The sequence below is a fragment of the Polypterus senegalus genome, chromosome 5 (assembly GCF_016835505.1).
Source record: "Polypterus senegalus isolate Bchr_013 chromosome 5, ASM1683550v1, whole genome shotgun sequence".
In the NCBI taxonomy this organism is placed as follows: Eukaryota; Metazoa; Chordata; class Cladistia; order Polypteriformes; family Polypteridae; genus Polypterus; species Polypterus senegalus.
The window spans coordinates 122140950-122153598 of NC_053158.1; the positions used below are offsets into that span (position 1 = coordinate 122140950).

Below are 12649 nucleotides of genomic sequence, written 5' to 3' on the forward strand. Positions count from 1 at the left end.
CACACTTTTTGACATCCAGTTTAGAAAATAATTTTTTTATCAGTAGTAGACTCCCCTAAGGTATCTTGTCAAAATCTTTAAGAAAGTCAAGGTAAATGCCATAAGCTATACTAAAACTATTTTTGTTGTTTCTTCCTAAATGTTTGGGGTGTTTGTAACATATGAACTTCCCGATTGCGCTACACTGAAAATCATAACAAACAGGTTACTTTTTCTACTTTTCTGTCTGTTGTAATTTTATCCATTATATTGCATTTCATGTAAGCTAAATGGACTGTAATTATCTGAATAAGTTATTAAACTATCAAGCAGGCACAGTACTGTCACCAAGTAAAGAACTTTTAATAATGGCATATCTTTGGCATTTTTATTTGACTGAAAGTATGGATGTTTAGTGTAAAACTTCTTCTGGCAATGTGACTATAAATAACTGAGTAAATTAAGTCACATATGTTGAAGTCACACACTTATATTTTTTACTTGCTTTATTCTGTATGAAATAATATACACACAAATTGTAGAATGAGATTACCATTATGAAAGTGCATTATTGCTTCTCAGATGTGTCATAAAAGTAAATGATGATAAATTGAAAGACTTCTGCAAATTTCCTGACTGTCATATTATAGAAAAGCTTCATATTTTCTGGAAATTAAACTTTATATAACTTTAAATATGTCACGTAATTCAACATTACTGAAAGAATAGTGAAATCTTGTGTTGTGGCTACAGTTGTGACATTTTAAACATTAATGAGGTAACAATTAAAACTAATTCAGGTCACATGTAGGATGCAACAACGGTGGAACAGATGGAGATTAAGACATCAGAACCTGAGAGAAGTGTGACCTTTTGCTTATTTCTAGAGGCATGGTCTTTATTATGAAAGAGAACTACAGTTGCTTTACTTTATGTATTTCACATTTAATATTGTTTTGCATTCAGATCATTTTTTAATTAGTTTTTTTTGATCCATGTTAAAATGCAAGTTATTGTTTATATTAAGACCAGTAACGACACACTATACGAATACACTTGACTTGAGCATTCATAGTTTTCATACTCTTTTTCTTTGTACATTTAGCATTCATTTTCTCAGAAGTTGATGCGCTTGCTGCTTCCTGAACAGCTCTTCTTTTCTCCGCCCTAGCGGCCCGCTTCTTCTCTTCTTTCATCGGCATCTTTTCATGTTAAAACTGATTAAGTCAGTGTTTATGTTGCAATTACTTAGTACATTTTCCTTAATTTTTCACTTAAGCTGGCACTTAAGTCTTCAATCTGCCTCAAGAATGATGTAAGATATGAAGAGGTAGGGGAAGTAACGGCAAAGGTGGTAGGGATGAAAACGGTGCATGCTCCCCCCTGCTGGCAGCTGCCAAGAGTTGATTCTACAATAAAATAAAATAAAAAGAGGAATAACCTTGGAGGTCAATCATCACCATGAAAGTGGATAGTAGACGTTACGTAGTATATGTGTATTAAACTTCAGGTCAATAGGTCAAACAGTTAGCAAGCAACAGGTGATTTAAAATCCTGGACAGACAAATGGACAGCCACTGTAGTGTATTACATAAGAAGATATAAGATCTACAAATGTATTACAAATCTACAAATGTACTTGTATGGCTATAGTATTTTTATGAGAGAAGGGGCACAAAACTGTCAGAATATTTTTAGCTTGCCATATTCATATTTTCTTGTTGCAACATTTACACTAAGAACCTGATTTTATAAGTCTATAGATGTATGCATGTACTTTTGTTTTATCTTCATACTGACAGACAGACAATACTTCTTTGTCCCCATGGGGAATTTAAAATTACTTGTTTTTATGTGTGAAGTAACAGGTTTTTGTGAATTGTTAGTTACCTGCATCAATAAACAAAGTGAGAATCAGAATTAATCATCTGGCCCTGTGAATCAAACCAGAGGTCAAGAATTGAGGTGTTATTAATGACTGTTGAATTCTACTCTGCCTTGTACTTGTAATATTTCTATTTCACTATTATATTGTATTGTGGATTACTTGTGTTTTGTTCTGTGTGTTGTATTGTATTTACCCCCAACCTACCTGGGAAGGGGTCTCTCTTTGACCTGCCTTTCCCAAGGTTTTGTACATTTTTTTTTTCCTGCAAGGGTTTTTTTTTTTTGGGAGTTTTTCCTTGTCTTCTTAGAGATTCAAAAGGCAGGGCCTGTTAAAGCCGATTGCGGCACTTCTTGTGTGATTTTGGGCTATACAAAAATAAATTGGATTGTAGTGTGCTTTGACCTTAATTTCATATTGCATATTAATGATATTACCAACACCACTTTCTTCCATCTAAGGAACATTGCCAGGATGTGATCTCTTATAACATTTAAAGATGCCAAAAAATTTTGAAATGCGTTTGCATTTAGTCGACAAAAATACTGCAATACTCTCCCAACAGGACTACCTAAAAAAGATATAAATAATTAAATCAGCTACAGCTTGTCCTGAATGCAGCAGCAAAAATATTAACCAAAAGGAATAAACATGAGCATATACAGTATCCCCAATACTAATATTTACATTGGCTGCTAGTCTCCTTTAAAATATATGGGAAAAATACTTCTACTTGTATATAAGGCTTTAAACAATCCTGCCCCTACCTACATCTCAGAATGTCTGCTTACTTATGCACCAAATTGCAAACTTAGATGTGCAAATTCTGTTTTGCTCATTATTGTTATATCTAAACATAAAGAAACTGGGGAGGAAGCATTCTGTTTAGCTCTTTGATGTCTTAATAAGTACCCAGCATTAATCCACTGCTTTTTTAAATGTTTTTTGTCTCCCATCCTGTGTGGTGATGCTATGCGGCACCCACACCTGCTCAAAGCACTCATTTCTGGAGTCACTAGGGGCACTGTAGGAAACAAGGAAACCTTTATTGATGGCTGTATCAACTGTGTACAATGGACGATGGGTGACCAGCTGGCCTAGGTCATTCTGACTTTTCATGATGCAGAAACCGATTGCCATCAGACCTTACTATTTGTTTTGATAAAGCCTGTCTTCTGACAGTGGCCCTCCAGAGGTTTATTTTTCTTCTATGGCCCATCGTAAGACTTTTTTGTTTTCCTTTCCTCTGTGTTAGCTGGTCAACTAATCACATCCCCACATGCTTTGCTTTTGTATCTTTTCATTAACTTTAACATCAAACTGTTTACATCCAATGGGTTGCAGTGTACATATGCCTAGGTAAAATATACATATATATATTGTATATTTTGTTACATATATATTAAATAGAGCTGTTTGTTCTATTGTCAACCTTAACATATAAATATTTTAATTAGAAAACCTTTTTCTGATAAGAGTGAAGGTTTGTTTTGCACTTTATTTGTTAAATGTTGCTTAACAATACCTGGCTGAAGTGGTAAGCACCTTGAGTTGCATGTAAATGTATGATAAGTTGCTATATAAATAAAGTTATTATTATAATTATTTGTTTAGCATGCTTTGTGTTTTTAATTAATTTTCCAATTTCAAACTCACAACATACAATACAAGGTCAAAGGAGACAAAACATATTCTAGAAACTACTGGGTGTAACTCACGATCTCCTTGACAGCGCAAGGGTCCAATGGCCAACTTTGCTTCAGATCCTGATCGACTTGTGTCTCCAATTATTAACTGACTTACTGGTAAATGTTCCTTGTATGATAAAAGCCCAGTGTCCTTCCTCCTGCAGAAAAATGAAACAAACCAATGGCTACAAAGGAAGGTAGACTCTTTCAGGAAATCAAGTGCTGGAACAGTAAGGCAGTACTAACAAAAACTGCACATTGTCAATACATCATATGTTGTGAGAACAACAGGGAAAATGTTAACCATCTGTGTATCTCTCTATATATTTTTGTCTATATATTTTTTAATTATCTGCACTGGAATTAATTGATGCTGACAGAGGGAACAAGCCAGAACACACAGTACACTCACACCAAAACCTAAACTCACTTTTTCTGTGCAAAATTTAAAGATAACATGTAACTTGTATGCACATTTTGGGGTAATGAGGGAAATCAGAGTCCCAGGAGAAAAGCCACGCACAGACTGTGACAAGCTTAGGGAATCGCACCTAGGTTCTGAGAGTGGTAAGTACTAACCACTGAACACTGTTCACCTAGCTCTTAAACATTTCTTCTATATTCAGGGGATAATTTTAGAATATGATTGACTAATTAATAGGAAATCATATGTAAAAATATACACAAACATACATTTACATGGTTTGTTTATGTATCAACTAAATAATATTTTTCTTTAAAATTAATAACTACAATCAATCTTACAGCATTCTTTCAGACTGTTAAATGAGTATTATATGCTGTCTTCCAGATATAATCTTAGTATCTCACCATTGCTTGTTGTCTGCATCACAGTTGCAGGAGAACCTTGGGTCTGTGCAGTTTCGTTCAATACCACATGCACACTTCTGAATGCCTGGTGCCGAGCCTCCCCAGTAATACTGCTTCTCATTGCCTTTTCCCACCCACCATGTATAAGGTGTACCATCTGCAAGAAAGATAATTTCACATGTTCAAAAACTACAAATACAAACTAATGAATTCACTTAGTGATCAACAATAAATCTATTATTATAAATTCAGAAATTCAGCTAGAACCTCTGCATATTCACTGATATTCCAATCTGGATGAAGGAATATTATCTCCAGCTCAACCTGGAAAAGACAAACCTTATTCCAGCTCACCATTTTCTTCAGCACGTCATCTCTGTTCAGCTTGGTTCATTATCACTAACACCTGCCAAATCTGTATACAAGTTTGAGGATGGTGACTGATGACCAGCTGTCCTTCAAGGATCACGTTGCTACAATCTCTGAGTCTTGCAGATTCATTCTGTACAATATCCACAAGGTCAGACCATATCTGACAGAAAATGCAGTACAACACTTCATCAAGGCACTGGTATTGTCATGCATGGACTACTGCAACTCTCTGCTGGCATGAGCACTAGCATGTGTCACCAAGCCTCTGTTGATGATTATAAATGTAGCAGCACGTTTGGTGTTGAACCAGCTGTGGTTGGCGCATAACAGTCCTCTCTTCAGATCACTAAAATAGTTTCCTGCAGCAGCACATATTAAGTTCAAATCCTTGATATCTGCCTATAGCGTAATTAATGGTTGTGCACTTATATGTCCAGATACATTTGTGAGGTCCTATGTTCCTTCTTGACCGATCAGGTTTGCCATTGAATAGCATCTAGTAATTCCACCTCTGCGTGGTATCAAATCTCACACCTTACTCTTTTCATCTGTGGCTCCTAGTTGGCGGAATTGGCTCCCAAACTCCATTCGAAACTGTGACTCCCTCAATGTGTTTAAGAAGTCTTTAAAGACTCTGTTGTTTGATGAAATTTGATCTAAGTGACAGTGGTTAGGTTTTGTAAATCTGGGCATTGTAACTAGCTTGTACAAGTCAAATCCCGTTATATTGAATACAGAAGTAACTAAATTTTCAGAATAATGAATACTTTTTGTTGGCCCGGACAAAAATTCATAAATCATCATGTTTAATGGATTTTGTTTTAATGAAATATAAATTTCAGTATAAAACATGTTTTTTCAACTAAAAATGGCCACTGAAGATAATAATGTGATACAAACAATACTTCACGCCGCACCCATAGTTTAACTGAATCTTGGGAACCTTGCAACAGACTCTTTTTCTTGTTAGACCAAAAGTAGTCCCCTTCATCAGGCAAGAAGGGGTCTTAGCTGCCTCGAAAGCTTGCATTTGTAATCTATTTATTTAGCCAATAAAAGGTGTCATTTCACCCTTCTTTCTCCTGTATCAATCTATGACTAACATGGTACAACACTCTACTGCAGCTGAGTATAAGGAAGAGTAGGACTTTCTCCTGTATCAATCTATGACTAGCAGGGTAGAACACTCTATTGCAGCTGAGTATAAGGAAGAGTGGGTCAAAGCCTGATGTTAAATGTTCTAAACATTGTGCGACAAGCACTTTACTCAGTAAGCTTGATCCTGCAGAGGACAACCAATTGCTGAGTTTATTGCGTACCATAAGCAGCAGAGCAGCTACGGAGCTGTTCTTGCTATTAGAGATGGTGAAGCGCTGGCGACACTAGTCAAAAAAGTATATGTATTTTCCCCATATCCATTATAACGAAATTTCTGTTATAATGAAATATTTTTATGGTCCATTGAATTTTATTAAAATTGTATTCCATCTGTATTTTGATTTGAGCTCTTCACTTTTGGTAATCGTGGAAATAAACAGGATTTTCTGCTACAGATGAAACTGGTAGGCCACAAAAGCAAAATAAAGGACCAAAAGATGAAACTTAGTCTAAGGATTAGGTAGGGTAAAAACCAGGAATAAAATGATTGAGTGACAAAACTCATTTAACAAACCAAAATCAAAGTATACAATCTGACCAAGAATTTGCTACAACCAGAAAAAACACAAAGAAGCACTAGCAAAAATATTTAGATTATATCAACAACTTTGGACAAAGAGAGATATGTTATGGTGGTTTAAATATCATTTGTCTCAATAATGTCACATGGCATGATTTCAGAGACACTACCCAAAATGGTGGTGCCAAATAAAAATCAAAATGACCTTCAAAACCAAAATAAAAAGAAAATGAAGGTTAAACAGAGTTCTACAAGATTGCATACCTTTGTGAAGAATAAGCAAGTGTCCGTGAAAAATTTATAAAGCCCTAGAAAAACTTCAACTTGATTGCATATTAATTGTCTTAAATATAAATATGAAAGCATTACTACCAGACTGGACTTTCTCATTGTGAATCCTTAAAATGAGCAAAATAATATTATGGGGTAATTTGCTTATACATGTATCTTTTATTTCCAAATAGAAAACAAATAAAGGGGAAACCAATAAGATAAGGACAAAACAGGACAGTGATCCTCTTCTTTAAGCAGAATCTCCTATAGCACTAATAGCATGATAACAGGGCAATGGGCTGCACGTGGAAAAATAAATGTGCCCTTTTGTTTACTTGTAAATACAATAATGCAACATTCCACATTACAGTGCTCTCTGAGTTAGTGTGGCGAAGAAAAGATACAAAATAATAATCACTGAATAAATAGAAAGACCCCACCTTAATTTTCTTTTATTGTTATGTCCATGGCAACTGGCAGACACTTGTTTATGCCCAAAAATGTTTCTTTGATCTCTTCATTTTGATAGCTTGCACATAACAAATATGAAAGCCTGATACCATATTCCCTTATCTGTCAAATAAAATGTGCTTCCTATCCATAGCTAAATCCTCTAAAATCCTCACTGCAGGGTTTTTTGCCCTTCAATGTCTTAAGGAGTTACTTCAACATGTATGTCAGAAAACAAAGAAACATTTATTCAGTTTATATTGAGATGTCAGAGTAACGTTGATATAAATGTGAATCTGCTTGGAAAAAAAAATTCTGAATCACCTCATTAAAAGATTAAGTCATATGTTATTTTTAGTATTCAGTTCAGTGAGAGTGCCATATGGTTCAATGAAAGCTTAACGAAACAATATATGGGTCACGGGTTGAACAGGGTGCCTGGATTAGAAAAAAATAATAAAGGAAACTTAACAACAGTAAGTTGTTATCTATCTACATTGTCATTATGGATATAAAACATGGGTTTTATACTGGTTTAGGTTGCAAAGCAACTTCACTTTAAGCTGTGGGACTTGACTACATCTCAAAATCACCAGTTCTGTAGTTATAAAATCAAATACATTGCTGAAATTGTTTACATTGCATTTATTTATTAAGCTGCCACTTTTCTTAAAAGCAGCATGAAGACTGCATTGGTAAATCAATTTAATAATTGTACATAGGAACAGTGGAAAGTTAAGTGACTTTCTTTGGGTCACACTTCTACTCAGACTTGGTGTTTAAATCTGAGGCTTCACTGTTTACATTACCAAAATATTGGCCATTAGGCCGTACTAGACTAGTTTGTAGAACTAAAATTATAACCACAGCAAGGATAATGTTCTTTGAATTTTTAAGTGCGTGTAACACCATTCTGCCTCATAGATTGGGGAAAAACCTCAAGGATTTGAATCCTGAAGGCTTCACAGTCTCCTGGATCATGGACTTCCTGACCAACAGAAAGCAGTTTGTGAGGCTTAAGGACTGTGTGTCACAAATGGTGGTGTGTAATACTGGAGCTCTTCAGGGAACTGTCCTGTCTCCCTTTCTGATTACTCTCTATACAACAGACATTTAGCACAATACCAGTGTATGCCAACTACAGAAATTCTCACATTCTCAGATACAGAAATTCTCAGATGACTGCATCATAGGCTGCATTAATAAAGGAGACAAGTCAGAGTACAGGTTGTGGAAGACTTAATCTTATGGTGCTGGCACAACAACCTGCAACTCAGCATCAGTAAGTCAAAAAAAGATGGTGGTGGGCTTCCAGCATACCAAGAGGCCTCTAAATCCAGTCACCATTCAAAGGGAGGACATGAAAGTGGTGCACAGCTACAAGTACTTGGGGTTAACATAAACAAACTGGACTGGTCCGATAACACAGTGGTGCTGCATAAGAAGGACCACAGCAGACTGCATTTACTAAGGATACTCCTGTCTTTTGATGTACGCAGCAAGCAAGTTCTATCAATCCATAGTAGCCAGTGTGTTGTTCTATGCTGCAGTATCCTGGGTAAGCAACTTGAACTCAAAAGATGCACAATGCCTGAACAAATTTATCAGGAAAGGCTGCTCTATCACAGGGTGAACCCTGGACACAATGGGAAATGTTGTGGAAAAGTCAATGGTGGCAAAATTGCATGCCATCATGAAAAATCCCCTCCATCCCCTCTAGGAGGTGCTCATTTGGAGCACTTTTAGCTACAGGATCATTCCACTACGGTGTACTAAGAAGCGCTTCTGGGGTCTATTCTGCCCACTGGTATCAGGCAATTCAGTGATTTCTTTTGATGAAGTTGTTATTTTTGAAATATCTGCACAATATTTATTTATTTATTGATCAATTAATTGACTGTAATATCTGTTCTGTGAGTCTGTATCCTTATTTTTTATGTTTCTGCTGCTTTATGGATATCTGAACTTCTTCATGGGATTAATAAAGTGTATCTAATATAATCTAATCTAGTCTAATATAGTTAAAGATGTTGCAAAAGAGAACATTCATATTTCATTGATGAGATAAGTTAACAAGGAATAATTAATCTGCTACATTCAATGTGAAATTTCAGAGTGATACACTACTGTGAAGTATCAGAATGTAAAGTAATAAGTACATATCCAAAATAACAGTATAAAAGAAGGCAAACAAGAATAACTCAATCAGAACCTCCAACTATTTGGAGATAATACAGTAAGTGTTTGCTGGGGCTTGGGATACTATTTAAGTATTCAGTGGTAAAATTAGAATTTAATTTAAATTTGATAAGTGTGCCATTACAAAAGTGACAAGATTAATTTTGAGCAGACATGGGAAAGGCTGGATGGTGTGGTTGCTGCTTCACAGCTCCAGAGTCCTAGGTTCAAATTCCAGGGTTAGGTGGTTTCTGTAGGCAATCTGCTCATTCTCCCATGTCTTATGGATTTTCCTCCCACATTCCAAAGAGATGTGTACTTGTTTAAATGTCAAATTAACCTGTGTGTGATAAATGGGGCTCTCTGCCTAGCATTGGTTACCATCTTGTACCTGTGCCTGTGAAAGGGGTATTGGCACTCTTTAAAGAATGAAGTGGATAAATGCAATTGAAAATTATCGTGGTAAAAAAGTAAAACTGACAAGAACTTTCAGATATGGAGAAGGTCATAGAGCAATGAAATCCATCTTTATATCATGCTTTATTACACACAACACAGGACAAGCTCATCTTCAAATTTAGAGGTGCTATGATATTTAAGAGAACTCCTCAAAAGTTTAGTAACAATCTAAGAAGAAATTGCAAAAGATGGCGAACTAATAGCTTTTGAGCACAAGAAAGCAATGATTAAAAGTTTCTTAGAGATGCCAAAAGCTAGCTCATGAAGAATATCACATAACTGACAAAAGGTTACAGTGTGTCTTTCTTTCAATATTAGCACTAATCAAACAGTCAGTGGGAAGGTGAACTATATTATGACCTGCAACAGGTAACAGAATAAACAGAAAAAGAACAAGCAAATGCTCTTAACTCTATATTTTCACATGCGAGGAAATCAAAATATTCCCAGCAGCTATAGGAAATATTAAAGTAAAATTAAATGATTTGGAGTTTGCAGAAACAGAATTACTGGTACATTGAAAAATGGCTGAAATCAAACAAAATGCCAGAACCAGATTTGGATAATTTGGAGACCAAGTCAACACCTTGAACATTTGTCATGCTCCTCAAACTATTCCTAAACAATTTTTGACATGTGGCAGTACGCAGTATCCTACTGAAAAAGCCACTGCCATCAAGGAATACAGCTGTCATCAAGGGGTGTATGTGTCACAGTAACATCCATATGACTACCACAACCCACGTTTTGCCAGCAGAACAATGCCCAGAGAATTACTTTGCCTTTGCCAGCTTGCCTTCTTCCTGTAGTGTAACTACTGTCTCTTTCCAGGGTAAACAACACACACATCCAGCCTTCCACAATATTTAAAAGTAAATACAGCTTGTCAGACAAAGCTGTTTTTTTCCATTAATCTTCAGTCCAGTTTTGACTCTCACGTGCCAAGTAGCATGGGAACTCCAATTGGTCTGCAGCTCCACAGCCCCATATGCAGTAAGATGCAATATACTGTAGGTTCTGACACCTTTCTGTCATGAATACCATTATGTTTTCCAGCAATATGTGCTATAGTAACTCTTCCATGGTATTAGACCAGATGGACTAGCTTTTGTTTCTCACACATATCAATGAACATTGGGAGCCCATGACCCTGTTGTCGGTTCATCAATTGTCCTTTCTTGGACCACTTTTGGTAGGTAATAACCACAGCATACCAGGGACACCCCAAAAGATTTGCCATTATGGAGATGCTCTGACCCAGTTGTTATACTATTACAATTTGTCCTTTGTCAACACCATTCACATTCTTACACTTGCCTGTTTTTCTTGCATTTAACGCATTTCCTTCAAGAACTGACTGTCCATTTGCTGCCTAATATATTCTAACCCTTTACAGGTACCTTTATAAAGAGATAATCAACATTATTCACCTCATCTGTCAGTGTTTTTAATGTTGTGGCTGAATTAGTGTATATTGTTTCGCTATGAAAGCAAGTGTGAGTGTGAACTGTGTCAGTATGGCTCCATCTTTGAGTTAATTATTTCCAAGATAATCTTGAATTAAATGAATTTATAATAGAAGGGATGGGTTTTTAAAATGTATCAAAGGAGATATGAAGCATTATGAAATAATTTGACAAGTAAATAAGTTTAATAAAACTAGACATCTGCAATCAAGTCTAATAGAGGGACCTCTACAGGGAAATAAAGAAATAAAAATCAATATAATAAATATTAATTTTGTATAGTGCACTTTATAATGAGTAATATTGAATATCAGTGTCAAATATCATATACTGTGACACACCTAATGACATCTATACAGCCAAAACATTTTGTCTCTAAAATTGCTTTAAATTGCTATCACTGGGGCTATAACCTTTATCTCTTTTTTTCCTTTTGTAAATGCACTCTGAAGCAGCTCATCACTAACTCTATGGAAATAAATATGACTATAGTATTCTGCTGGTATTTATATTTCAGAACATTGAACATATTATTTTTCCCCACATACACTGAAATGCTATCAAAATATATTCTTCAGTTGAATTTGTTATCAATGTCAGCTTGGCTTTTTGATGTGGAGGAGCACTAAGGCTAATCACAAGTGGATTATGGAAAAATAATCTTCCTATCAGCTCAAAGTTTTGAGGATTACATGATTTTGTGTCAAATGGAAAAAGAGGATTTAGGGAATTTGAGATTTAACCCAGTGTTAACTATAATTACATGGAAACAAAAGGGATCTGTTTAGTTTAATCATATGTAAACAGTATTATGAAATGCTATCTGCCTATGTTTATTGCACAAACAAGCAAATAAAATTGTATTTTAATAATACACATATTGTGATGAAAAAATTGACTATTATTTATAAAAATATACTCTTATAGACTATTACGGAAAAAGAATCATCTCTACAAATTTTCTCTATTGCTGGCCTTCTTCAATGGAGCTGATTGCATTTGGGTAGGTGATGAGATCACCAAAAAGACAATTATGTTTGGATTAGAAGACGTGCGTGCTATTAGATTACTGTGCTCCATACATGCAACTATACATACCAATATCATTACTACTATAAGTACTAATATTAATTCACAGAATTAAAAACAGTTTTTGATGTTGGAGGTAATCAGAGCCTAATTTAGAAGCACTAGGCAGAAAGCTAAAACAGATCCTGGACATAGTGCCAGTTAGGACGGACTATTGTGATTGCTATTCTGTGTTTAGTAGAAAATGAATTTTCCAGGCCATGAAAGTAATACATTAAGCAAAGCACTGCTAAGGAAAATCACAGTTACATAGAGAAGTAAATGAGACTTTTTCAATGAATAATTATTTCATGTATATTTG

At 35.3% G+C, this 12649-nt stretch overlaps 1 protein-coding gene across 1 annotated transcript in view; it reads right to left on the reverse strand.

The window, feature by feature from the left end:
- Positions 1-12649, reverse strand: part of cntnap2a (contactin associated protein 2a) — a 986203-nt gene that overhangs the window by 115926 nt on the left and 857628 nt on the right. Inside the window, exons 13-14 of the mRNA XM_039753312.1 lie at positions 4384-4540; positions 3583-3710 (exon numbers count right to left, since the gene is read on the reverse strand). Of these exons, the coding sequence (XP_039609246.1) occupies positions 3583-3710; positions 4384-4540 (285 nt within the window). The remainder of the gene's footprint in view (positions 1-3582; positions 3711-4383; positions 4541-12649) is intronic.